The sequence below is a fragment of the Trichoderma virens genome (genome assembly GCF_000170995.1).
Source record: "Trichoderma virens Gv29-8 chromosome Unknown TRIVIscaffold_3, whole genome shotgun sequence".
Taxonomy (NCBI): Eukaryota; Fungi; Ascomycota; class Sordariomycetes; order Hypocreales; family Hypocreaceae; genus Trichoderma; species Trichoderma virens.
Genome location: NW_014013746.1, coordinates 709,323 through 735,573, shown reverse-complemented (window position 1 = coordinate 735,573; position 26,251 = coordinate 709,323). Strand labels below are relative to the sequence as shown.

The window sequence follows — 26,251 nt, the reverse complement described above, 5'->3', positions numbered from 1 at the left end:
AAGGATTGGCCTCATTGATTTCCAATTACTGCCAACGCTCTCCCCATTTGCAACACAGTGCGGCCTGTTGAATCCTCCTGTCGAAGCTCTCTGTACAGGAGTGGACTACAGTACGCCGTTCGATTCAATTCACTGGCCTCTTGTCCGTGCCAGCTTGTCATCTTTGCACGGCGTCCCGCATAACTGTAGCAGAAAAAAACCTAAGGAAAAAAAAGAGCCAGCCCTCTGCTAGCGGGCCAATCGGCGGCCCGGCTTTACTGGGGTCGCCTGCTGCTCTTTTCTCCCGCCTCCAAACCTCCAACTACCGACATCTTCCCGCCTGGGTCGGCATTTCTGGCTAAGTCCATCTGAGAACATGTCATGGGAGCTTCCAGCCCTGACCCTTCTCTCCCTCAGCGCTGTTGGCTTCTGGGGGCTTGGTAGTCCTCAGCCCTTCCATCGCAAGGCCCTGTATATCCTCGTCAGCGCCTCGGCCGTCCTCATCGATCCTCGCCAACTCGCCGCGCGCATGTACGCAAGCGCCCACGACGCCATTGTCGACTACCAGCTCGATGCGCTGCTAGCCCAGCACTTCAAGATGGCGCTCACTCTCGGAGCCGTGCTCTGGTTCGTTCTTCTCCCTTTCGAGCTCTGGCTGGGCCATTCCGTGTTACTGACTCAACCAGGCTGCTTCACCGAGGATGGCAGACCCTCTGGAAACCTGTTCCCGAACTCATCAACATTCTGGGCGTCGATATCCCTGAGCCTCCTGATGTCAGTCTTGCTGGAATTCGATCCGATGCGGCCACTCTCAGCTGGACGCGCCCGACGAGCAATCGACCGGTACAGAAATATTCCATCCAAGTCAACGGAGTGCATGGTACGTGTTGGCCGGCATGAGAATCCCCTCCTTTGCCTCGTATCTGTAATCTGACCTTGTCTGGACAACAGTGGGCGATTCCCCAGGCAACGAGGTGGCCATTACGGTGACTGGCCTAAAACCTAACCATTTCTACAACATTCGCGTTGTTGCCGTGGGTCCAAACAACTTCCAAGCCGGCAGTGCCCTTCTACGACTGCGTACATTTGGCAAGGATGGGAGGCCACTTTTGGGCAACTCACGACTGCCTACCAGCTTTACGGATCCGGATCAGCCTCGAATCATTCCCGGCGATGATGAAAGCGACGACTCTGACGATGCCCAATTCCCCGTCCCTTCGGTCGAAGCCGCACCAGTCCTCGACGGAAGCTCGGCGAACACACGCGATGCCAACGGTACTGTGCCGGGGCAAAGACGCAACACAATCAACCGTCGCCACTCGCCCTCGGTTGCGAGCATGGACCAGCCTCACATCAAACTTCCGATTCTCGATGGCCCCGAACTGTCACTTGACGAGTTGAATTGCAAATTTGAAGGCATCCGAAAGGAAATCGAGGATACGTTGGCCCTGTACGCAAAGGATGAGGCTGAGGCGCAGCAACAGGAGGAGGAGCTGAAAAAGGAAAAGGAGCGTAAACGGCAGATGTTGAAGGAGAAAGAGGAGCAGACGGCCCAACTTAAGGCCATGGTGAGAATTACTATGGAGCAGATGAGAAGTGCGGAAAAGGAGCGAGCGAAAAAGGAACAGCAACTGCGGGACAAGGAGGCCAAAAAGTCAAAAGTGCGAGATAATGTCTCCAAACTTGAGACTGAGATCCAGCGCATGAAGAGGGATCGTGAAGGGTTTGAGGCACAAAAGGCTGCCTTGGCAGACAAGAGAGATCAGGATGTGCGGAAACTCGACGAGATTAATGCTGAGCTTTTGGATAAGTGCGCCGAGCTCGAGGCAGAGTTGAAAGACAAAGGGAAACAGTTGCAGGATCTCAAGGCCGCCAGGGAGCAGCTCCCCGATGCGCACGATGAGCAGTGGAAGGAGGAAGATCTGAGACTGAGGAGAGAGTGGGAGGCCAGGAGAAAGGAACTGCACGCCAGGTGGGTGGCGGAAGCCAAGAGATCTTATGAACTTGATCAACAGATCAACATGGTGACGAAGCAATTGAGGATGGAGCAGGCCAATCTCGAATTCTTCAACCAGGGCATCGCTCCCAATCCCAATGCGGACTTTGACATGTCTCCGTCTGCTCGACCTAGGCGGCTAAGCCAACATGGGGTCTCAGTGCCCGATGCAAACCTTTCATCACCAAGCCCGATTATTCCCTCTGACCCTACCTTTCAACCGCCTGCTGGCTTCACCAATGCTGGATTTGGCCCAGCCCTTTTCATGGATGTGACGGCCCATGGCCAAGGCGATCCCCAGACAGAAGCCGAGCTTAGGGAGGCCAATGGGCCGTTGAGTCCATCGGCAGCTCGCTCATTTCTTCCTTCTAACATCTTTGATGAAATGGAAGAGCCCGACCTGGACCCCGAAGACAATTTCCTGCCTGAATCTATCCAGGCGGATGACGACGACATTCAATCACCGGCTTCCGCGAGTCCACCCTTTAATATATTCGCAAGCCCTCATGGTTCTTCAAGCAACCTACCATTTCCTCAGTACACAGAAAGCCGCGACAGGCGGCCATCACTGACATCACTGGGTCTAAATCACTCTGCGACTTCTCCTCCCGCCACCGGCCATAGGCTCTCTGGCCTTTTGGCGGCGCTGCGTAATAGGGGCGCAAAGCCTGCGGATGAACTGGGGCCTGCAATTGGCTCGCTCAAGCCTGGTCAAAGCCAATCTTTCCCGCGAGGAACGGATGAGCAAGAGGTGTTGGAAAATCGCCGAAAAATTAATTTTTCCTCTTGGATGAACCGCAACTCGACCGGGCCTGATAGCTTTGCCGGAATCCCCTTCCCGACATCCCGACCTTTCTCGGCGCGCCGGCTCATTCCATTTGGCAACTCAAGCGGTGGCATATTCGCCGACAGAGAAGCTGATGGGTCCAGGCCACCGTCTATAAACTCCATTGACTTACCACGGCCGTCCACAGACAGTGGTTCCATCTGGGGAAATCAAGGAGATCAAGGAGGCTTGCTCAGCACCAAAAATCGGCTGTGGTCGCCTGAAAATCGATGGCCCTCTAGGAGCGGCTCTAGGCGCCCATCAATTCATGGCTCGCCGTCCATACTGACCACCACCTTGGCCTCTGCCGAAGATGCCATTCTCGACGACGATGACCTGCTTGACCCGCAGACATCACCTAGTCAGATTGGAGTCATCGGCTCCCGTCCGCCAACGGCGCTGAAATCTATCAACCAGCGCCTGAATCCTACTGCCCCGACATTTATGGGGAATTTCTTCCGCGGTACCAAAGACAAGAGCAAAGACAAGGCCAAGGAAGACAAGGCCAAGGCCAGGGAGCCCTCGACCCCCAGCATGGAATTCCCCCACGGATTGGATGATTTTCCATCTGAAGCACCAATGTCTCGAGACACTCATTCTATTCACACTCAAGGTTCAGTCTCTGAGTCTCATGAATCGCTGATGCTTGATTCGACTTTATCCAATACGCCATCTGATCTCAATTCCAATGGTGACTCAGCCGCGAAAGATCAAGATAACGTCGTCATGAAACTGTTCCGCAAGGGCAGCTCCAGCAAGTTTGGCCTGTCGACTAGACTGGGCAAAGACTCGGGGTTGTTTAAGAAAGGGCCCGGTAGCGCAACGAATTCGGATAGAAATATGTCTGTAGATCATCGATCCAGCATCGGTGATATGGACGACCTTGGCGAGGACGCTTCTCAGCTTGGGCGGAGCTTTGACAGCCTGGCAAGCAGCCCTTCGCTAGGCCCCTCCAAATCGAGAGACTCAAGGGAAAGTAGGATGAGCGGGTGGCGCTTCTCCATGAAGAAGAAGGGCAAAGACACGGCCAAGGAAAAGGAAAGCGTCGAGTTTGACAGGTATACCGAAGAGGAATAAAAGCGTACCCCAGAGACGCCTAAGGAGGAGTTGAGGCCATACATTTCATGCCTCATAGCGAGATGGATCAAGGCAATACACGTACCAAGGCAGCCTAGTACCAGGTAGTCAATACAGCATACAGAGCAGCTGTTATATGCTCTCCCTTTATATCCTTTTTCATTGAACTTGTTTCTGCTGTAGGCTGATGGTTAAAAGCATCACCTTGACATCCCCTAGGTACTATGCTGCATCTATATTGCATTTAACAAAGGCGTGTACTTGTATGCCATCTCGAAGCTGAGAGACTAGCATACTTGTAATAAATATGCGACCCACTTTAACTTAAATAAGAGCGGGCTAATCCACTCTTGGCAGCGCCGGCTCTTACAGTATCAGGAGCTACCCGTTCCTGGTACCAAGATCAATGCTGGATAAACGAGATGCTGCCTGGCCCAGGTTAACACCGGCTTTACACAATCCATCAACCATCGTCGCGGAGCAAAACTTGCACGATCCGGGGCTGTCATCTATTATCTTGCTGTACCATTACAACCATAACTATGAATGGCTCTCTGGCAGGGTCGTCTGCCGCAAGTCTCGACGCAAGTGAGTCGCCGGCTGAATGACAAGCTGTTCGCAACTAACATCAGGATGATGGCACGCAGTCGACTACGACCCCATTGACCACCTCAACCTCCTGTTTTCGCATCCTTCTGCCGTATCATCCATAAGCCAAGTCTCTCAGGCCCTCAAGCACCGCCAAGATGAGCTTTCGTACGAAATCAACACTCTCGAATCGGCCCAGGCCTACGAACCAGACTCGAGCCTGGAGCGAATGCGGTCCGCGCAAACGGAGCTTGCGCAGCTGTTTCGCAAGATCGAGACGGTGCGGTCGCGGGCGATAGAGACGGAACAGAACATTACTTCGATGACGGCGGACATCAAGAGGCTGGACGGCACCAAGAAGAACCTGACGCTGAGCATGACGGCGCTGAAGCGGCTGCAGATGCTCACGACGGCATACGAGCAGCTGAGGGGCCTTGCGAAGACGAGACAGTATCGGGAGTGTGCGGGCCTCTTGCAGGCCGTGCTGCAGCTGATGAAACACTTCAACAGCTACAGGAGCATCGAGCAGATCGCCACCCTGAGCCGAGAGGTGTCCGAATTGCAGAGGGAGCTGCTGGAGCAGGTCTGCGAGGATTTCGAGATGGCTTTTACAAAAGGAGAGGTCAGCGCCAAGAAGGGAACCTTGGTGGAAGCCTGCCTCGTCATGGACGCTCTGGGAGACTCGGCAAAATCCAGACTTGTCGGCTGGTACATCAACACGGAGCTGCGAGAGTACCGCCAGGTATTCCGGGGCAACGACGAGGCGGGCAATCTGGACAACATCGGGCGACGATATGCGTGGTTTAAGCGCATGATGAAGACGCACGAGGACGACCATGCCGCCATTTTCCCCACGCACTGGCGCGTCAACGAGACTCTGGCCACTGCCTTTTGCGACGGCACGCGTGATGACTTTAAGGGCATCCTGGAGCGTAGCATGCGCCGCCCAGACGGCAACAAGATTGACGTCAACCTGCTTCTCGCGTGCTTGCAAGAAACACTCAACTTTGAACAGAACCTGGAGAAGCACTTTTCCAACGACCCGAGGGCCAGCATTGACACGCTAAGCTCGACAGAGGAGAAGTCGCACACGTTCAATGGGCTCATATCGGTGGCCTTTGAGCCCTACTTGAGCCTTTGGGTCGAGTCACAGGACAAGCAGCTGGCAGCCATGATACCCAAGTACCGCACGCAACCGCTCATTCCTCCAGAAGAAGAATTCACGCCACAGGCCGTCGTTGCCTCGGCTTTAGAGCTGTTCCATTTCTACAAACTAACGCTATCCCAATGCGCGAAGCTGTCCACGAGCGACCGCCTATTGGATCTCTCAAAGACGCTGGCCAAATACTTGGACGAATATGCCCAGCAGGTACTGCTACGAAAGCTACAGTCGAGCGGGCAGAAGGGCCCCTCCATGCAGGATGCCGTCTTGGTCCTGAATACGGCGGATTTCTGGCACATCAACACGAACCAATTGGAGGAGAATATCAAGAAGCGCATTGACCCAGAGCTGGTGTCCAAGGTCGACCTGTCGTCACAGTCGGATGCTTTCCTGGGTGTGGCAAGCGCTGCCGTGCTGGCTTTGGTACGCATTGTTGAGCTCGACTGCGAGGGTGTTTGGCGGGAGATGAAGAACACAAACTGGAGCACCATGGACAGCGCGGGCGACCAGAGCTCCTGGGTGGGTGAGCTGGTCAAACATGTCAACGACAAGACGGAGGAGATCTTGGCTATTGTTACCAAGCAGCAGTACGCAAGAGCATTCTGCGACAACCTGGTGGATCACCTAGTGACGGCCTTTATCAACAATATTGTCCAGTGCCGGCCGATATCCGAGGTCGGGGCACAACAGGTAAGTGACAAAGGGAGATTAGGGGCTTGCCTCGTAACCTGAGCTAACCAAGGGGCATATTAGATGCTTGTCGACAAGTATGCGCTCACAAAGTCGTTTGAAAACCTGTTGTCCTATCACAACCCATCGCCGGCGCAGCAAGCACCGTCGGCTACGTTTGTAAGGAGGGTTGAGCAAAGCATGAATCGGATGGACCCTCTGCTCAAGACGCTGCAGGTTCGGCAATCGCCTCCAGAAGGCCTTGTGCAAGCGTACCTCATCCACATTGCAGACCGCTCCGATACAAACTTCAAGAAGATACTGGATCTCAAGGGGGTGCGCAAGATAGACCAGTCCCACCTGATTGAGTTGTTTGGCATCCACCGCGATGGCAGCTCAAACGAAAAGCTCGCACAGAACTCGCCGCTCCTGACGCCGTTGATGCTGACGTCGAGTCTCAGCAGCACCGGTGCCATTGGTGCAATCAACTCTGCCTCATCCTCGTTGGGAGGCAGCTCAGCGGCAAGATTCGACGCAGGGTCGCTGGGCGAGAAGTTGCTGAGCGCAGCGAGGGACATTAGCAACACCGGGCAAAGCGGCTCTGACAAGGCCACGATCAATGAAAATCTAAGGAATTTTGGAAAATTCTTCAAGAGAGATATAAGTGGTCTTGGGCTGAAGTTTGGTATGCGCGACGGTGCCGAGGACGGGCAGCGATGAGGGGCACGCGAAGGGGGTAAATGGGGGGGAGGGGAGGTTTTGGATATCTCGCAAAAAGATGCCCGGCGCCGCGCTGGGACGTCATCCAACCGCAAGGCATGCGCAGGAACCATTTCTTCAGCCTCGACACACCAGGTGCTTGGGATTTGTCAATCAGACAAGCTGCGATTCCAAGCCCAACTTTATGCAACGGGCCGCGGCACCCATCTGCAGGGTCCTGGCCAGCGTGGCGTCCCCGAAGCCGAATATGCGGCAGCGTGATGCGCTTAGAAATCCGAAACCAGTTGAAGCACAGCCTTGTCGGTGCTAGTGATGCTACACAACTCGCTCTACTGTATTCCACACTGTGTAGACCTCGGCCAGGGACGGAGTACTGTGTACTGTGTATTACTGGGTAGCGGCTGACCGCCTGATTTGTGAGCCAGGGTTACTAAGATGCGGTCTCTGTCCAGATGGCCGATCCCCGCCATGGCGCCGAACTCGTCCGTGCCAATTTTCCATCTCCGTCCTCTGCATCTTGAATACGGAATTCACTTGTTATGCGACACGTCCATAGAATCTAAACCGCTATATATATCCGTCTTTGCCACCGCCTTGTCTCTTCTTTCTCCCTCATCTTCAGACCAAAGTCGCCAAACTGTTCGCCTCAACTTTCCGACGAACACTTCGTTCGAGTGCTGGCCTTTCGATTGCCGCTGCCGCCACCGCATTCACAAAGAACCCTTCCAAGCCTGTTGAACACGGAGCAAGAAAAATGCATAGCAAGGTTGTCGGTATGTCTGTCTGGAAGAGTGCTGCGATTGGGACGGCCATGGGAAGGGCTGTCTGTCTTTTGCGATACAGCGACTAACACTCATCGCAGTCATTGGATCTGGCCCCGCGGCCCATACTGCTGCCATCTATCTGGCCAGAGCCGAGCTCAAGCGTAAGTCTACTTCTTGTTGAGACTTGATGGGATGGAAAGGCATATGCTAACGTTTTGGATGACAACAGCTGTTCTCTATGAGGGCTTCATGGCAAACGGCACCGCTGCCGGTGGCCAATTGACGACCACGACCGAGATTGAAAACTTCCCCGGTTTCCCCAAGGGAATCATGGGCCAGGAGCTGATGGTGAGTTTTTGCGAAAGACAACCCTCCTTCTCTTGTTCTACAGATGTATACTCACACAAGTCCTTCTCCAGGACAACATGCGTGCCCAGTCCGAGCGCTTCGGCACCGAAATCGTCACCGACACCGTCACCAAGCTCGACCTCTCCCAGCGACCATTCAAGTTCTCGACCGAGTTCAACCCCGACGAGACGCACACGGCCGACTCCGTCATCATCGCTACCGGCGCTTCGGCCCGCCGCCTCAACCTCCCCGGCGAGGACAAGTACTGGCAGAACGGCATCTCGGCCTGTGCCGTCTGCGACGGCGCCTTGCCCATCTTCCGCAACAAGCCCCTCTTCGTCATTGGTGGTGGTGATTCCGCCGCTGAGGAGGCCACTTTCCTCACAAAGTACGGCTCCCACGTCACTGTCCTGGTGCGCCGCGATGTCCTGCGTGCCAGCAAGGCCATGGCCATCCGCCTGCTCAAGCACCCCAAGGTCACCGTGCGCTTCCACTCTGTCGCCACCGAGGTCAAGGGCGGCGAGGACGGCCTCATGAGCCACCTGGTCATCAAGAACGTCGTCACCGGCGAGGAGGAGACGGTCGAGGCCAACGGCCTCTTCTACGCCGTCGGCCACGACCCCGCCACCGCCCTGGTCAAGGGCCAGGTCGACACCGACTCCGAGGGCTACATCGTCACCAAGCCCGGCACCACCGAGACCAGCATCCCCGGTGTTTTCGCTGCTGGCGATGTCCAGGACAAGCGGTACCGCCAGGCCATCACTAGTGCCGGCACTGGATGCATGGCTGCCTTGGAGGCGGAGAAGTACATCACCGAGATGGAGTAGAATGTGATGGACAGATAGAATCTAGATCAACATGTATATAAGCAGTGCGAATTTGTCTTCTTGAGCGAAAGAACAAAAGCAATAGTAGAAATAGACTACAGTCGATTCATCAAATACTTTTGCAATGCTCTCAAAAAAGTGATATGAAAAAAAGTCTCAATGTATTTCAATCAGGCCGCCCGAGGGAATCATCAATATTCCTTCCAAGGGGGAACAACCAATATGCCTTCAAATTCCAAACTCTTCATCTCTTGCTTCAACTTCCTTTATCTGCAGATTGCTCGACAGAGGAGATGCGATGCTGTTCGCCACAGTAGCCTCGTAAATTCATCCAGGCCCATGCCACTAAAACATTACTCTAGTGCTAACCAACGCTGATATTAAAATAGAAATTCATTAAACAAAATAATCCGACAGCCTTTTTTTTTTGTTCTCTTCTCTTCTTAGTTCTTCTCCAACTCCAGTACGGCTGGAGCCACGATGGTCTTGCCCTTGAGATGCTCAAGTCCCTCACCACCCTGCAATTCATGTTAGCATCGAGCTGGATATGTAAAGAAGAAATAAAGTGGCAACTTACGTAGCTGATCAGGGGAGACACCTCGATGCCTCCGTCTGAAACGACAGTGGCGCCGGCGGCCTGAGCCCAGCGGAGACCCTGGCCCATGATGTCGGCCTTGCTGGTCTCGGGGTCGTCCTGTCCGGTGCCGCTGGCGTTCTTGAGGGGAGAGAACTCGTCGGCGCGGTTCACCTCCATGCAGGCAAACTTGTCGAGGGGCAGCAGAGGGAAGCAGTCAAAGACAAACTGCTCAAGCTTGATGCCATTGGGCTTGGCGGGCTTGATCAGCTCACCGGTCTCCAGGTCGGTGGCGGGAATCTTCTTGCGGGCAACGTGGTGGGGCAGCTTGTGCGCCCACTGAGGAATACTCTCCAAGAAGCTGAATGAGTAGTAGTGGTTGACAATGTTGGCGGCGCGGAACTTGAGCAGCTCGGGGTTGCTGGCGTCGCGGGCCTCGGCAGTCTCCTTGTCAATCTCGGAGTACTCGACAACGTCGGGCTTGCCGTTCTTGGAGAGGATCAGGCCAACAGACTCGGTGGCATCGCGCTTTCGCACCACCTTGGTGCCAATGTCGACCTTGAGCGAGGCTGACCAGCCAATGAAGACGGGGTCGGCAACCTTGACCAGGCAGTTGTCGACACAGTAGGCGTGAATGTGCTGGATACCGCGCTTGCGCATATCATCCAGAACGCCAGAAACGACAATGGCCTGGTAGAGTCCACCGTTGCCATCGGGGGCGACAGCCACCTTGCCCTTGTTCTCCAGGATGATCTTGCCCTCGTTGGAGATGCAAGGCAGGACACCCTGCTCAAAGATCATGATATTCTCCTTGGCAAGGCCAAAGTAGTTGTTGGAGGCGAAGAACTCCTCAGTAGGCTTGCGAGTAGGTCCGCTGGTCATGACGTACCAGGGGACAACGACCTTGTCGACGCCGGCCTTCTTGGCAGCCAGCTCCTCAACCTTGAGAATGCGCTCGGCCTGGATCTGGAAGAGGGGCTTGTGCGAAGGCAGGCCAATGTCGAAGCAGCCCTTGGGAGCAGAGCTTCCCAGTCTGGTGCCCTGGCCACCGGCCATGAGCACGACGGCAACCTGGTTGCCTCCAATGAGGTCCAAGCCAGACTCGTACCACTTGTTGATATCGTCAGAGCTCGAATCGAGGATGCTGGCCCAGGCGGATTCAGGCAGGGGCTCCAGCTTGGCAACGCTTTCCTCGACTTGCGGAGGGTGCAACGCTCGGTCGGCGATCTCGTTGATGTAGGCGGGCTTAAAGCCGGACAGCTGCTCGAAGAGGGCAGTTTGCTCATCGGTGCTCAGCGAGTCGTAGAATGTGAAGACATGCTCCTGGCCAGCCTCGGCGTACTTTGCCTTGAGCTCAGCAACAGCCTCGGAAGAAGGAGCGGGCTTGGCAACGCCATTGGTGCCCTTGTGCAGAATGTTCTTGACAGCTTCCATTGTGTAGGTGGGGATATCTATTGAATACAAGCAGAAAAAGAAACAGATATTAATATGCTGATAGATGGTAGAAGATTGTATGGAGATACAAGCGAGCGAATTGAGGGCGGAGAGAAGAAGAAAAGTGATGATGTCGAGAAGAAAAGAAGGAAGCAGGGAAGGCTGCATTCAAGTATAAAAGGAGAGTCTGGCAAGGAGGGATCAATAGGAGAGAAGCTTCTCTGTTTTGGCCCAGACGCAGGTACTTCTCGGTACTACTGCAGACGGAAGCGGACCTGCTCTCCACACTGAAAGTACCTGCACCGCTACGCCAATTTGCACTGCTATCTGGGTTGTCTTGAAGTATCGCGTCCGTACCTCCCACCGCACCGATCAGCAAAACGGGCTTTTTCTCCTGGCTGACGTCGTGCTGCCTCTAGCCGTGCATGTTGTGGCCCGCCCACCCCTCCAAACCGAAAAAAATGCCCATCAGGGGGGGAGGGGAGCGCATTAGTGGGAGGAGCTTAACAGGCCCGGACCCTGGCAGATTCCAGTGCGGTACAGGGTACGGGTGCTCCCTGTGTGAGTGTGCGTGTTGAACGAGTACTGGTACATATCTCTCTACCCATCTATACGGAGTGCTGCTAGGAGTGCTGCTGCTGCTATACTCGTACTGCCAAGTTATCGCCATCGGTGCTCGTACAAGAGGGCAGCAGACTTGCACACTTACTCGTGCTAGCACCTTGGCTCAGTCAATCAATCAGTCAGTCAATTCCATTTACTTCTGTGATTAGGGCACATACATAGTACATACGAGGAGCTGAGGCGGAAATATGGTGCTGCTATTTTCAGCTTTGGGGGGAGGCGGTGCGGCAATTGGCATCCACTGGGAGCACTGTCAGCCCTCCGCCTCGCAGGAACGCTGCAGGCCAGTCCCTCCACTAACTGGCCAGCTGGAGCCCCCTAGCGGATGCGGTGGGTTCAGCGCCTGGGAAGAATTCGGGATCCATGGATTGCATCAGGTTGATTTGCTGGTGTAAGAAAAATGATTTCAATTTTGGCTGGGCTGTACATAGTACCAGTAGGTGAGGATGTCTTAGTCAACATGACTGTACGTTGGCTAAGGATGCCTTGCCAGAAATAAACATCAATGCATCAATCTCGACATGTGATGTGTCAATATCATATCAGCATTTGTATTTGCTCTTCGCTGGGACTCGCTCAATCTCCATGCACGCGTACAGTAGCTGCAGCAGCGCATCCGCAATCCGACTGCACGTCCGGCTACCCACGCCTTGGAGCCGATCTCCCCGTATGTACCAAGGATGGATGTCAACATGGGCCGGATACGAGCCATCAGGGCAGCGGACCTCCCGATTCGAGCCGCACATGGTTTCGTGTGTGTGCTAGCAGTAGCACAGGTGAGGCGCCCCTATCTTTGGAGCCCCGTGTGGGATGGATTGCAAGCACTACAAGCAGCATGTGTGCGCATCCCTACAGATGATTGCTGGCAGCAGATGCCGTGTGACGTCCGTCTTGTTTATCAAGATTGATTTGATTCGGCATCAATTGGTGCCCTCGGACCCCGTGCTACCATCTATCGGGAATTCTTCCAGAGATGGATGGCACTGGACCGTACACCTCTGGTATCGCTGATGGCATCCCCTGCTCAATCAATATACCACCGCGGCCATGATCTCTGTTTTGGCTTTACAAGGCAAACCGGCTTGACGGTGAGAAGGCGCAGGGTTCGTGCAGGACCGGCTTCTCACATCCAAGCACGATGCACTCCGTACTCCACACATCACACGGAGTGCCGTACAGTACAGAATGACAGCGAGTAGTAATAGAATGACAACTTGTCCAGCTCTGCAGCTGCTTGGTTCAGCCGCACGGCAAACACGGGTGAGTGGTCGTTAGCAGGCCACGAAAGCAAGCAGGATTGCTGCAAGGGCTGGTTCACAAGCACCAACTTGCAGAATCAAGGGCTTGCATCTCAAGCGTGTCGACGACTGTATGGCGTCTGCTCGGCTTGGCACTGGTTCAGCGAGATGCTCCTACAAGTTTGAAATGATTGTAGAATGTACGACTTCACCGCAACTTGTCCAGCTCAATCAAGCCTGGATGTGGTGCAAGTACAAGTACAGATACTGACAGGTCGGCCGACCCCTGCTCGTCCCTGATTTCTAGATCGTCTCTGGCATCTGCTGTATGTACATGTATACTTGTAGTAGTAGATGATCGGGTGGTTGGCTCACCGACATCCTGACAGCACGAGGTTGAGACGTCTTTATCTCTACACGGCGGTCTCTGTGAGCACACGCAATTGGTAACAGAAATACACGTACTCGTACTTGGCTGCTTTGTCGACATGCCCATATCCCCAGGTACCTCACTTTGCGAGGAGAAATCACGTGACCGCACCTTCTTCTACCTGGGTTACCGTAAACTCTACTCCTTCACCATCGTTGGGATCCTCTTCTCCATACAAAGGCTACTGAATCATCCCCTCCAGGCATATTCCGTGCATACACACTTGGTACCTGGCAATTCTGACCGGCAAAGATGATGCGCGATCTCCCGTGCGCGGGCCATGGCAAACCACAACTAGGTAGGCTGTGGCTGTGCCAGCACTAATCGAGCCTCAACATCAGCCGCTCTGTCCAGGATCCAGTCCAAACTCCGCTGCTTGAATGAATCGCCAACCGAGCCTATGGACGGCTTTTTCTTTGCTTCTTGCTACAGACTTGCTTCAGCCGCACAAAATGCTAGCAGTCGCTAGTCTTTTGCTACAGCAACAAGCAGCCATCGCTTCTCAACCCTTGCTAAAGGATTAGGCATCCAGCTGCAGATTTGCGTTGCAGTGCAGCCACAAGTCGTAGCTGCTTAGTAAGTCTAGCGCAAATATAGGTGGCTTCACCTCCTTTATAAAGCGTTCAACATCTTACGACCTCTCAAGTGAGAGTGTGGAATCCGCCTGGCATTTTTTTCTTTTAATCTTGAAACTTGCTTCTAAACGTGTCATAGCGTTGCCAACGCCAAGGCAGAATAAAAAAAAACGTCTTGATAAGCGCTATCGGTGTCAAATCGAGCAGAGTGTAGAGCTCAGCTTACACGCATTCACGCATGATACACCAGCCTGTGGATTGAGTGATATCAACATGGAGCAAGGGGAGGAACTTCCAAATACGGCTGAGGGCGTAGAATCCGGAAAGTCTGCAACATTTGAGGGGCGCTTACAGTTGAAGGAGTTCATGTACACCTCGCAGCAGTCGGTTCGCAGAAGCCCTCGGTTTGCGGCCGCACCTGAATCACCCTCGTCATCTTCAGCGACCAGCGTGACAGTTCCTTCATCATCCAACAAGCGACGCCAGTCAGCAGCTCCCAGCTCATCATCTTCATCTCCGCAGAAGAAGAAGCGGACCCGTCCCAGTGCGGGATATGCACCTCCTTCTACTTATGCGCACCTCCCTGAGCTTCCTGATGCCGTTGCGCCCAATCTCTTGGTGTTTTTCATTGGGCTGAATCCCGGAGTAGAGACTGCTCGGAAGGGCCATGCCTATGCACACCCCTCCAATCTTTTCTGGAAGCTCCTCTACTCGAGCGGCGTGACGCCCCGCCCATGCCGACCCGAAGAGGACCGGCAGATGCCGCAGCTCTACAGTCTCGGCTTGACCAATATTGTTTCGCGGCCAAGCCGCAACGGTGCTGAGCTGAGCAAGCAGGAGATGGATGACGGCGTCGCCATCTTGGAAGACAAGGCTCGCAAGTGGCGGCCGGAGAGCATGTGTGTAGTAGGCAAGAGTATTTGGGAGAGCATCTGGCGTGTGCGTCACGGGTCTCCTGTTGGCAAGGCTTTCAAGTACGGATGGCAAGATGAGTCTGAGAATATGGGCGTCATCGAGGGCGAGTGGGCGGGAGCCAGAGTGTTTGTCGCAACAAGCACAAGCGGTCTTGCGGCGTCCATGTCTTTGGCTGAGAAGCAGGCCGTATGGAACCAACTGGGCTCCTGGGTCAAGACGAGGAGAGCCGAGAGGGAAGCCCAGGAAGAGAAGGAGGTCTCGCAAGAGAAGACAGTAGAAGAGACTGATTCGGCTTCATAGCGTTAGACAGTCTTTTTATTTACACGACTCGTCGAAGCTTGTCTACGTGCTTTTGCTGTATGGTTTTCGAGTGGCAAAGCGTTCCATCGAGATGAATGAAATGACATTGACTCTACGGAGTACGTCTCTCAAATTTTATTTGAAAAATCTGATTCATTTGAAAATTGAAACACGAGGCACTCGGAAAATCAAATTAAAATAATTGAAATGTCCGTATTTCAGCAATCTCTCATACCTGAAGCTTTATAGATCATTACACCTGATGCCTTCCCCAGAAAATCCACACATCCACCAGAGCCAATCACATGCACCGCGCAAATCCGTCTGCTCCACCAAAAATGACATCGTCTCTGCTTCAAGCTTCCAACTCCTTCATCTACACACCGCGTCTCCATCAAATTCCCCTCCCACAACGAATAAAATCCTTAAAGAGCAGAAAGCCCAATTGAAGCGGAGAATGTCGTCCATAGGCCCCCAGCTCCCGCCTCAGCTGAAAAGGAGCCGTGACGAGACGGACGACGAATTAACGACGGGATCAAATAAACATGCTCGTCGCGAGGGCTCTGGGCGGAATCAAGACGAGATAGAACTCAATGACTCTGGATCAGACTCAGAGGACGACTATGCACCGCCTAGGCCGGCTTCCTTGCCTGCTGGTGCTATAGCAAGAGCAGTAGGACCGTCTCTCCCACCACACCTCGCCGCAAACAACACAGACGAAATCAACCTCTCCGACTCCGATTCAGACTCAGACACCGGCCCAGCTCCTCCTCCTGGCGCCAATCCAAATCCCAACGCCAATACCAACCCAGACTCCGACTCGTCAGACGACGACGACGACTTCGGCCCGTCCCTCCCATCTGCCTCAGCCCCCCGCCGCCAGATCGGACCCTCCCTCCCCCCATCCCTCGACGACGGCGCCCCCAAGCGCGACGACTGGATGCTCGCCCCTCCTCCTTCATCATCGACCTTCTCCGAGCGCGACACCACCAAGATCCGCGCCCGCAAGTTCGCCTCCAAGCCTAAGCCAACGTCCTCTACGGCCCCCGGCGCGCCGTCCATATGGACCGAGACGCCGGAGGAAAAACTTCGTCGCTTACAGGACTCCGTGCTCGGACGCACATCGTCTGCATCTGACGGCCCGTCTAGTCTTTCAGAGGAACAGCAAAGGAAAACTCGTCGCGACGAAGCTCTCGCCGCTGAAATCCATGCTCAGCGAGGAAAGACGTTGCTTGAGGAACATCAAGGCGGCAAGAAGGCCGCAGGCGGGAAGCCTGATGAGGAGGAGGATGATCCGAGCAAGAGGGCGTTTGATAGGGAAAAGGACATGGCGGTCGGCGGCAGGATCACGTCGACACAGAGGAGGGAGCTGATTAACAAGTCTGCCAATTTCGGGGGCCGGTTTCAAAAGGGCTCCTTTTTATAGCGAGTTTTGTTTTATACTTGTATAATAGACCTGGATACAGGATGGTATCTTGGACATAGAACAAATTGCATGGTCAATAACATTGAGATCATATAGGGAACTCTCATATACAACGGTATAGAGGTTACATTTGTAAATAGTTGCTTGGATCAAGACGCTAGTTCGATGATGGCTATACCCAGCTCTTTTATCAAAGCTAGAATTTAATCCAGCGTCAAAGTCGAACCAGTAGCAACCAGCAAACTAATCTTTGGAGATTCAAGCCATACCAAGGCAGTATATACGAAATACGATAGCATACTGGTCACGATTCCAAAGCGAAACGCCAATACTTCTTCATTGATGCTTTATTGATATCATCGAGCTACCAAGAGAAGCCACTATAGCCACCCAACTCCGCCGCTCATGTCCCATTTCACCTCCGTCTTTGACACGCTGGGAGCTCCGTGGATAGAAACCGTGGATAGAAAAAAAAAACCTGTCCCAATGCAGGGCAAAAGAGCAAAAGGAGAAAAACCATTCGTACATAGGGCCCCCTCATACATAAAAACCATCGTCGCCCCCTTCCCTGCCATCCTATTTCCCATAGCTAACCATATTTTTCAAAGAGCTGCCTTACCTTGTTGCCCCTTTATGAGCGCATATATACGTTGCAGTCCACTTCGACGACGTTTGTGTACTTGCCGTAGAATGGCCAAATACACAGATAAAAAAAGGGAGAAAAAAATCAGAAATGCTATCATAATGCGAGATAAATTCCAAGTGAGGTGGATGATACGATTCGAGCTTCGTGACGGGTGTGCTCAACACATATATGTTGGAAGAGAGAGAATGCCATCGTTATGAGATAAGTAGATCATGTGGGGACGTTAAACTGAAACATAAAAAGACTGAATGCAAGGGTGCATCATGTAGTGGTGGTTGGGCGAGCACCCGCCTCTAGCTGCGACGGGGTCACCGCCTCTGTTGCGTTCATTCTTGGGTCCGGCTCGACTGTCCGTCCAAAGCGGATAGCATGTCGGACAGACGAAAGCATGGTGGCAGGAGCAGACGGCTGAGATGTCTCTGCAGTATTGTTTGCTACCTGAGTCTGTCGGGCCTGTGCTGTCGCATCAAGCGCCGCCTCCTGTGCTCGTCGCCGCCCTGGAAACCGCAGCAGAGAGGACTGAGTTCTCGAGTTGTCGTTGCTGTTGTTGTTGCGGTTGTTGCGGTTGTTGCGGCTGTTGCGGCTGTTGCGGTTGTTCGAAGACCGGAACCAGGCCGTTGATAGACCCATGGGCAGATTCATTCGAGAATTCAGACGCGGATCGAGATTGGTGGGGTTGCCAGTCGCGGCAGCATCACCCTCGGGGTTGGGTCTAGGCTTCGGGACATAGTAGTCGGCCTTGCACAGCGGGCAGCATGCGCGGCGGCTGGTCAGCCAAGGGTCGACGCACACAGCATGGAAAGTGTGGCCACATGTCAGTCCGCGAACGTCATCATCGTCTTCGAGGGTATCGATGCAAATGGCGCAGGTATCGCCAGATGTGTTGAGAAGTTCCGGCGGCAGGGCAGCGGTGATGTGCTCGTCGTCCTCCTCTTCCTCTTCATCCTCTTCCTCTTCGGTTGTCGTTCGCTTTAAGTTATGATGGGGCTTCACGGGACCATCCTCGGGCGTTTCGTCGACAACTGTGACGTCCTTCTTATCGTCATCTACCTTTGTGTCGGTAGTTTCTTTGGCGGGTTCGGGCTTGGTGGCGGTGGATGCAGGCTCCTCAGTGGCCCGAGCATCCGTCGAAGGACGTTCTTTCGCAGCAAGGTCGGGAATAGCACCCTCTGCATTATGAACGCTGTTCGGCCGACTGGGCGTTCCAACTCCTCCGGATGTGGGCAACCCTTCGCTAGCTCGCTGCGAAACCCAAGTCTTGTACTTCATCATAGGGAACTTGTCGTTGACCTCGTCCATGGTCATGAGTTTCTTTTCGCGTCTCCTTCGGTGAGGGCGGGGCATGTTTTCGAGAGTGATGGGCTCGCCATCTTCGTTGGTCATGCGTGCCCGGTTACGAGCATTGTATCTGAAGCAGTACTTGACGCCAACGATGATCCTGCAGGTGCGTTAGACGAGGATGTTGTTGGCAGGTATAATTGGAGGAGATCAATTGGGAAGTGTATAAGTCATCCATCCAGGAGTCCGTGAATACTCACCACAAGTTTGTGAAAACGACACCAAAGCCCAGCGCAACGAAGAACAGCAGCGGAGAGCTGGAGCCGCCGCCCTTGTTGTTATTATTGCTGTTATTTGTGTTGGAGGGAATAGCAGTCTGCGGGCTAGTAGTATCTGATGTTGTCGAAGAGGCAGTTTCGGTCGCAGCCCTCACGACGACGTGGGCGACGACGTTGGCGACCTGGTCGATGACAGCCATTGTTGCGGCTTTGCGGGATGGCGATGGCAGGCCGTGATTGACTCGATGCTTAGATGGCAGCCGAGACAGGCAGCATGGATCGTACGACGGCGGTTGGGTTCTCTAGTCCAGAGCGATGCAGGCTCGGAGTCGTCGGCGAGCAGAGGGGGTGCACCATGCAAGGCTGAAGTCGAGCGCAGGTCAACAGGCGCTCTATGTTGGAGTCGTTCTTTTTTTCCGGCTTCGTCCAGGCCAGGGTGTCGATTTTTTTCAGCGTCCCTGCCCGGTCATATATAAGAAAAGAAAAACCACTCAAGTCTCCCTGTGGCTCGGCAGCTCCAGACGCAGCTGTCACGAGATTGCTGCGAGCGATGGGTTGATGCGCGGCTCACGACTGGCGGCAAGCAACGCGCGTGGGAGGGAGGAAGAAGTAGAAGAAACGGCGAAGCAGAGAGCAAGAACAGACAGATCAATGGTTCAAACTGCGGAGTGCAGGGTGGAGCGCCGTCTCTTAAGAGGGAGGAGGAGACATTTAGTCGACACTCCCTCGGGCACCTGAGCCGCCGGTACAGGTAACCTGCGGGAAGCGTGGGCCTGCGCGCAAGACGAGGTATGGGGTACGCAGTACGCAGAGGGACTACTGTACTGGTCACTTTGGCACTATACGCTTTCGAAGCTGCCCCCTCTCGAACTCAATTGGTGTGTGCCGTGCTGTGACGGGACTTGCGCTAGAGCCCTTGCTGAGGCCTAGAGGGCGCCGGGTGGGGCGGCTTTAGTGGCTGCGACGCGCTGGTTTCTGGCCGTATTACTGGGCTGGGGAAGTATTACGGGGCGTGAATCGTCTGTTTGGTACTGTGCAAGCAACTATTGGGCTTCTCCAGGCCCGTCGGTCGGGGGTTGCAATTGAGCCGGGGACTTGGATGCGACGAGTCCACCAGGCACGAGATGTTTGCAGCGCGGTTGACATCAGCGTGCGTACATTTGATGCACATACAAGTACATGTACAGCACAGTAGGTACTCGTATGTTCATCCGGAGCATGCGGCCTTGATGACGGCTTTACAGTAGTAGTCCTATCTGAGTGATGATGCGTATATACGCAGCCCACAAGGAGCAGCAATACGAGTGCATGCACGTATCTGCGCGCGGCTCGGACAATTAATGGGCAAGCACGCGGCTATTCTGTCTGTGCGAATAAGCCAGCAGCGTGTTATTGCGTATTATACGAGCTGCCAGGCAGGAATCGAGATGCAGAGTCGCAGCGCTACCACCAGACTGCAGCTGTTTAATTCACTTGCACACGCTGCGTCCCTTACGAGTATGGGCGAGTCAGAACCAACACCTCGATTCCCGCAGCTGTGGCGCCACTACCGACGGCAGGGGCGAAAAAGCAAAACGAAGCTGGAGCTGAAAAAAATTGCAAGAAAAAGAAAGGAAAAAATGAATAAGGGCATGCTCGTTAGCTTGAAACCAAGGCAACTTGAGCCCAATGGATTTTATTGTCTCACAATATGCCCGCAAATAGCAACAGTAGCTGTCCCGACTGGCATGCGACACTTTGGAATACAAGTATTCACACGTGCCTGGAACTCAGTGCATCAATTGAGCCGTGGGCTGTGAATATCAGTAGCCTCGCAACCGATTGAACCGAATTCCAGCCATGTCTACAGCCAGCAGCCTCATCTGCCACCTCTATTGCCTTGCGTATGGCGTATTGCGTATAGCAATAGTCACCAAACGATGGCCGTTCAGTTGCCATATTAGCCGGGCTTGTGGATCTCCAGTACCAACCTTTCAGTAGTCTAAACGGACCTCCAAAGCCACTGATAGTCATGCCATCCCCCCTCTGGCCGACGACGGCACCGACCACCGCAACGGTTTCGGCTTCGGCCACGGCGGGTCGAAGCAGCAGAGTCCGGCCGTCCAGCGTGTTTCTTGCTTCAGATACGATACGTAATGGACATGCGCCTAAGCTACGGCTGACACGGCACCACTTGGGTCCAGTGGGCGGCCGCTGTGCTAGTGCTGCCGCTGGAATCAATCTCTGGACGTCTGGGGCTGAATGGAAGCAGAAGAATAGAAAACTGATAGGAGCAGCACGCCGTGTCAGGTGAAAAAAAGAAACGTGAGCAAATTTCCAGCCGAAATCTATTTTTGAGCACCTTCAAACATCTAGACCCGTGCCGTGCCTTGCTCTCGGCCGCATTAACCCCAAAGCTTTGAGACATGCATTGTTCGCGACTGAACCTGTCAATTTTTTCGTTTCTTTTTTTCCTTATCCCACTCGTCGCATACCTCCGCGAGTTGGCCCCAAGCCTGGTCTGGCCTGGCCTGTCTTTTCGCCCTGCTTAGTTCGAGGAAGCGGCCAGGATGCTTTCGGCTTCGTGCCATTCCCGGGTGGCGATCTTGTGGCTCTAAGCCTGCTGTGACTCCTGCGTAAGCGTCCCCAGGTAGTTCCAGATCGGTCAGCCAAAGTTTTTGGAAGGCTTCGCACAAGGCACCGGGTTCAGCGCGGGTTTTTTGTCAGAGTCCATGTGATTCTCGGTACGTGTTTCCATCTCATATTGGCCAAACGTTCACATGCGGCCTTCAAGGTTGGTGCGACAGGCGGGGACGGTGGAGGCATGGAAAATGTTAATGCGACTTGCTTCATGATCTGGAAGAAGTATCCCCCGCCCAGAGTTGACTGCTTACGGCGCGCACATCGCAGGCGCAGGGTGACATTCTTCCCGTCACTACCGAGCGTACCGTGACATCCTGAGAGTTTGGGACTGCTTCGCCTTGACTTTGCTGGCGTCTGTGTGTTGGCCGTGGGAACCGGTAATGTTTCTGGAATCACCATCAATTCATGTGAGTGCTCCGTGCTTCCAGTTTGAGCGGTTGCTCTGCATATCGACAATGTCCGCCTGTCTCACTGATATAAGCTCGAAGCCACCAAGAAAAGATCAAGATAGCCGAAATGCAAATCGTTCATCACGCCAGGTTTCGCCAGCGACACCGGCTTCTTTGTTCCCTCAGCCATGCAACAACACAGCGCCAGTGGAGTTGCCTTGAGCGGTTAGTATGACTGCGATTGAATGTATTGGGCTGGGACTTTGTTGGTGAGCTTCCAAGGGGGTGTCAACAGTGCGCTGAACACTGTCTCCTAGTGTCGATGCTGTTGTAGCGGAGTGGTATCAATCGTGCTTTCGTTCGTGCCTTGAAAAGACGGAGAGATCCATGGAGGGATTCGCTTGCATGACGACGGCACTAGGCGTTGAGGCCGTAAATCCGACGATGCTCAGCCTCACGTTTCTGCGACGCGGATTTTTGGATTTGGAATTGCATCTGTCAGCGGAGGGATGGCATGTTTGTCGGGTCAATGCCGAGTTGGTTGATCCGAAAGCAAAACATCTCTAACGCACGACTTCGTGGATCAACAGCGCACGGTCGTCTCGGCCCTCCCGTCATCCGAGCTGCCAGGTACTGATTAAAATAGCAGGCGGCCGAGGAAGAAAAAAGCACAGAGACCGAATTGGCCCAGGCGACGACCGTGCTCCTCAGCCTCATTTACGGTATCAGTACTTCGTACAGTAAATATACTCGTAAATAGAGCAAAACGAAGATGAGGCGTCAATCCTGCACCTAGTAATGCCGTATAAACTCGTATCCGCACAAACTGGCTTCTTCTAACTCTGTGCTGACATCATGATAGCCTGACTGGGAAGCGTACCTGAGAATCACCGCCTGTCTGACCTCTTGTTCCTCGTCAATCTCATCCCGCCTGCATCCACCAGAAGCCAAAACGGGCACCCTATTGCTGCTCCGCCTCATTGTGACAGAATGATGGACGAAGCTTGGCAAACGATGAAATAATGCCACACATGTGACCTTTCACTGTTTTTCTCTCCACAGATTCACCATGATGGATACTGACGCTGCCAGGAATATTATCTAATCACGCTCACACGCTCACACACTCACACGCTCACACACTCACACACGACTAGAACGTTGTGGCTCTTCGAGCGCATTCTTCACTCTCGAATCACCCCGTCCAATCCCGAACACGACTCCGGACCGGACCCCGGCGTAACTCTGCCGGTTCAACAGTAGAACATCTTCTGTCCGCAAGAGGGCTGTGCTGCTTCTACTTCCATACGAGTAACTCCAGAGACTCCAGACTCCATACTGTCCACACAACTGCTTCGCTGGCTTGCGCTATAATTGGGGCCGATGGTCCCCGCGTCCTCTTTTGTGGGCTACAGGATATGGGCTATCCAAGATGGGTCCTTTTAGCCGCCAGCGTTTTCTCACTCTGTTGTGTTTTTTTTTCGCTCTGCTTTTTTGATTTCTTGCTTGATGCAGAGATGAAACTAATGCGCAACAATGGAGCCGGTGGTATGACCGACCGATCCCACGGACAAACTCCACGCAACTTGGCAGGCACTACAGCACACAGACTCGTTGGTTTAGTCATCCAATGCCTGGAGGTAATCGCCGATGACTTGTTTTTCCCTCTTTCGCATTTGTTCTGGTCTTCTTCTCTCGAGCAATTGTGGGCCATTACGCGGCTTTGCGGCGGTGACACGGTCCTTGTTTGGCCGAGTCTTGGTTGATGCTGAAATCAATGGTTTGCTGCAGATGCAAGCCATCTTTTCCGCTTTGGCTCACCGCAGGCAAAAACGCAGCTGAACAAACCGTAATTCCTTAGCACTGAGCAGTTCTGCCACTACTCCACGAAAAGATGGATATTGCCCCGAGAAATAGGCCGCGTTAAGCTTGTGAATAACCACCATTCCTTTGCGAATCGTATAGCAAGCCACTGCGGTAGACGCTTCTTACATCATTTGTAGTTCATCTAATTCCTCATAATGCCTCCCAACAGCCAGATTAATCACCAACAAAATGCTTGTCGAAAGTCAAACCGCGCCGGATCTCTCGGGTTCTCAAACCATCACACCAACAGCCTCCATTCATGTTTACAGTGAAATGATTAAACATGAATCAATTGAATCTTGACATGTTGACATGTTGAACGTTTTATTGTGGCTCGATCGGCACACCGGTCCCCATTTCACAAACTTTCAGGTCCCATGCCAAACTGTCATTGTCAGAGCGTGCTGTGCCTGTTCCGCCGTGGCGTCTCGTCTTGGGCTTGCAAGCCACAATGGTGCGGAACATTTTTGATGCTGCAAACGGACATTCCGAAACGCCGGGGCGCTTATGGAGGCGTTGTGTGGATGAAGTCTATTGCGATGTTGGGCAGGCATTATACTGTATCCAAGCAGCATTTTCGTATTACAAGCGGCACTTGTGTCACCAATAAGGGGCATTATTATCTCATAAGTATCAATTGAAGCGTAGAGTAGAATATATTGAGAATAATAATGATTTTTGTAGAGAAAAGAAATATCCAAAAGCAAACACGAAAGCATAGTAAGTCAGTAATATCTTCCGATGGTATCATCACTCAGGTATCATCACTCGTATCCAACGCCTACAGAGCACATCCACAAGCAACACACAAATATTTCATCGCATCAAATCATGTGCAAAAAAGACACTTTAAACAGAGTCAATGAAACAAATCATAAATGTCCATTCCCAAGGCCTCATAGAGTGCCAAATGATTTTAACGAAGCGAGTAGAAAACCTAAACGACAGGAATATCAAACCTCCCATAGTTTCCATTTTGTATGCTCCCTTCCGTAAATGCCAAACCGTAAATAAAACCGCGGGATTGCTAGATGTGCTAGGCCCCTATCGAAAATGCATCAAACCAAATTGTGTATGTGAAAGAAAAAAAGTGAAAGGACAAGGAACGATTCGAAGTATGAAACAGGAGATCAAGTTGTCAAATGAAAGAAACCATTGTCCCCCAGCCACACAAGATACCATTCAAACCAAGTCCCTCAACATGCACTTAGTGCTCGCCAAAGGCCCAGTTGCGCCGGTGGATGGGCAGGAACGGCGTCACAGTCGGACGGCCGTTGTTAATCTCGGCGCTGGAGCTGGAGCTCGACAGCGTCGAGGTCGGTGCCTCAACTGCGCTGTCGCTTGGCAGAGTCGCAGAAGGGACGTGCTTCGTAATGGTCATGTAGTAGGTAGCAGTAGACTGAACGCTACTGCTGCTTGTTGAAGTTGTGGTTGTGGTTGTAGTGGTAGTGGTAGTCGATGTTGAAGGCGAAGCTGCAGCCGGGACATGCATTGTGGTGGTCGTGGTGACAGTGGGAACAAGCTGCGCCAAAGTCGGCGAGGCTGAGGTTGACGGTCCCTGGTCAGCAGTCACTGTTCTGTAGAGCGTCTTCCAGACGGTGGTCGGCTGTACAAGAGAGATGGTGGTCGGCTGTACAAGAGAGATGGTGGTCGGCTGTACAAGAGTGACAGTCTCCTTTGCGTCGCCCTCCTTGCCAGCTGGCGTGGTGGGTGCCACCTGGGAGGGTTGAGGAGCAACTGAAGTGGGAGTGACAGGAGTTGCGCTCGGGCCATCGCTGGCACCGTTGGCATCAATGTCAACCTCAAAGTTGCTGGTCATCTGGGACTTGATGGCTTTGGTGTAAATGTCCTGATCCTCGATCCAATCGTCCGCAAAGTTGGCGTTTTTGGCAGACGAGTCACCGCCCGTGATCTTGATATCGATGGTGCTAGCATAGCTCTCATTCTTGGCGATGGCGTCCATGGTGAAGCCGTGAGGATCCTTCTCTCCGCGCATAAAGGTGCCAGCCCATGGGTAGAGGCCGTTGGTGGTAGCAGCGAAGTTGATGCTGTCGGCGTTCAGATCAGGCCAGTCCCAGTACCAGTAGATGGTGTAGATGGAGCCAGGCTTGAGGTCGCTGGGCAGCTGAAGGGTCGACTGGCATCCAAGCTCTCTGTCATGGACAGCTCCCTCTGGGGCTAGCTTGGCAGCTCGCTCAGTGCTGATGGGGCCGGGGTTTGGTTGATAGCACTGGCCATCGTCGTAGTTGCGAGTAGAGAGAAGAACGCCACGACCGTCGCCGCCAGTGCCCTTCTTGTTCCAGACAAGATGGACATCAAAGAGACGCTCGTTCTCCTTGGGCTGGCTGGTGCCATAGAGGAAGACGGTGCCGCGGTTCAAGGGCTTCTTGGGCTGATTCTGGGGAAGAGTGGTGTGACCGTTCTCAAGATGGATGATGGCTATGTGGTCGCCCGGTGCGGCTTCCAACATAGGAAAACGAGGGTTCTCATCCAACTTGTACTTGTTCAGCACCTCATCACCCGAATAAGCACTTTGGCCAGAAGCTGGGAGAATCCACTGAGGGATGGAGTCCTGAAAAGCAGGGTCAGTAGAGTCGCGAGGAACCCAACCACGAGCGTATCCCTCCGCTCCAATCATGGTGCCGTTAGGGGCAACTTTGTAGGCACGCTCAATCCAAGAGTGACCGCTGGCGAGGGTGG

The 26,251-nt window shown here is 53.5% G+C and overlaps 8 protein-coding genes across 8 annotated transcripts; 5 read left to right on the top strand and 3 right to left on the bottom strand.

Moving 5' to 3' along the window:
• Positions 1-355: 355 nt before the first annotated feature.
• On the top strand, positions 356-3,878 carry TRIVIDRAFT_10542 (uncharacterized protein; the record flags this gene model as incomplete). The annotated part of the gene is made up of 3 exons (XM_014103794.2): positions 356-606; positions 666-852; positions 954-3,878. The coding sequence occupies 3 exons, from the start codon at positions 356-358 to the stop codon at positions 3,876-3,878; spliced, it is 3,363 nt and encodes a 1,120-aa protein (XP_013959269.1).
• A 542-nt stretch (positions 3,879-4,420) lies between these two features.
• On the top strand, positions 4,421-7,017 carry TRIVIDRAFT_32272 (uncharacterized protein; the record flags this gene model as incomplete). Its single annotated transcript, XM_014104027.1, has 3 exons — positions 4,421-4,466; positions 4,526-6,318; positions 6,382-7,017. 3 exons carry the CDS (start codon positions 4,421-4,423, stop codon positions 7,015-7,017), a joined length of 2,475 nt encoding a protein of 824 aa, XP_013959502.1.
• A 520-nt stretch (positions 7,018-7,537) lies between these two features.
• TRIVIDRAFT_81963 (uncharacterized protein) lies at positions 7,538-9,067 on the top strand (the record flags this gene model as incomplete). The annotated part of the gene is made up of 4 exons (XM_014104026.1): positions 7,538-7,790; positions 7,880-7,942; positions 8,011-8,129; positions 8,201-9,067. 4 exons carry the CDS (start codon positions 7,772-7,774, stop codon positions 8,954-8,956), a joined length of 957 nt encoding a protein of 318 aa, XP_013959501.1.
• A 34-nt stretch (positions 9,068-9,101) lies between these two features.
• Positions 9,102-11,066, bottom strand: TRIVIDRAFT_72411 (UDP-N-acetylglucosamine pyrophosphorylase; the record flags this gene model as incomplete). The annotated part of the gene is made up of 2 exons (XM_014104025.1): positions 9,102-9,474; positions 9,534-11,066. 2 exons carry the CDS (start codon positions 10,962-10,964, stop codon positions 9,400-9,402), a joined length of 1,506 nt encoding a protein of 501 aa, XP_013959500.1.
• Positions 11,067-14,104: 3,038 nt separating this feature from the next.
• On the top strand, positions 14,105-15,078 carry TRIVIDRAFT_177250 (uncharacterized protein; the record flags this gene model as incomplete). Its single annotated transcript, XM_014104024.1, has 1 exon — positions 14,105-15,078. The coding sequence occupies one exon, from the start codon at positions 14,105-14,107 to the stop codon at positions 15,044-15,046; it is 942 nt and encodes a 313-aa protein (XP_013959499.1).
• A 425-nt stretch (positions 15,079-15,503) lies between these two features.
• Positions 15,504-16,472, top strand: TRIVIDRAFT_54782 (uncharacterized protein; the record flags this gene model as incomplete). The annotated part of the gene is made up of 1 exon (XM_014104023.1): positions 15,504-16,472. One exon carries the CDS (start codon positions 15,504-15,506, stop codon positions 16,470-16,472), a length of 969 nt encoding a protein of 322 aa, XP_013959498.1.
• A 980-nt stretch (positions 16,473-17,452) lies between these two features.
• On the bottom strand, positions 17,453-19,267 carry TRIVIDRAFT_167501 (uncharacterized protein; the record flags this gene model as incomplete). The annotated part of the gene is made up of 2 exons (XM_014104022.1): positions 17,453-18,556; positions 18,657-19,267. Coding segments are annotated over 2 exons (1,320 nt in total), but the record flags the coding sequence as incomplete, so codon positions are not given.
• A 5,491-nt stretch (positions 19,268-24,758) lies between these two features.
• TRIVIDRAFT_32882 (uncharacterized protein) lies at positions 24,759-26,021 on the bottom strand (the record flags this gene model as incomplete). Its single annotated transcript, XM_014104021.1, has 1 exon — positions 24,759-26,021. The coding sequence occupies one exon, from the start codon at positions 26,019-26,021 to the stop codon at positions 24,759-24,761; it is 1,263 nt and encodes a 420-aa protein (XP_013959496.1).
• Between the last annotated feature and the right edge of the window lie 230 nt (positions 26,022-26,251).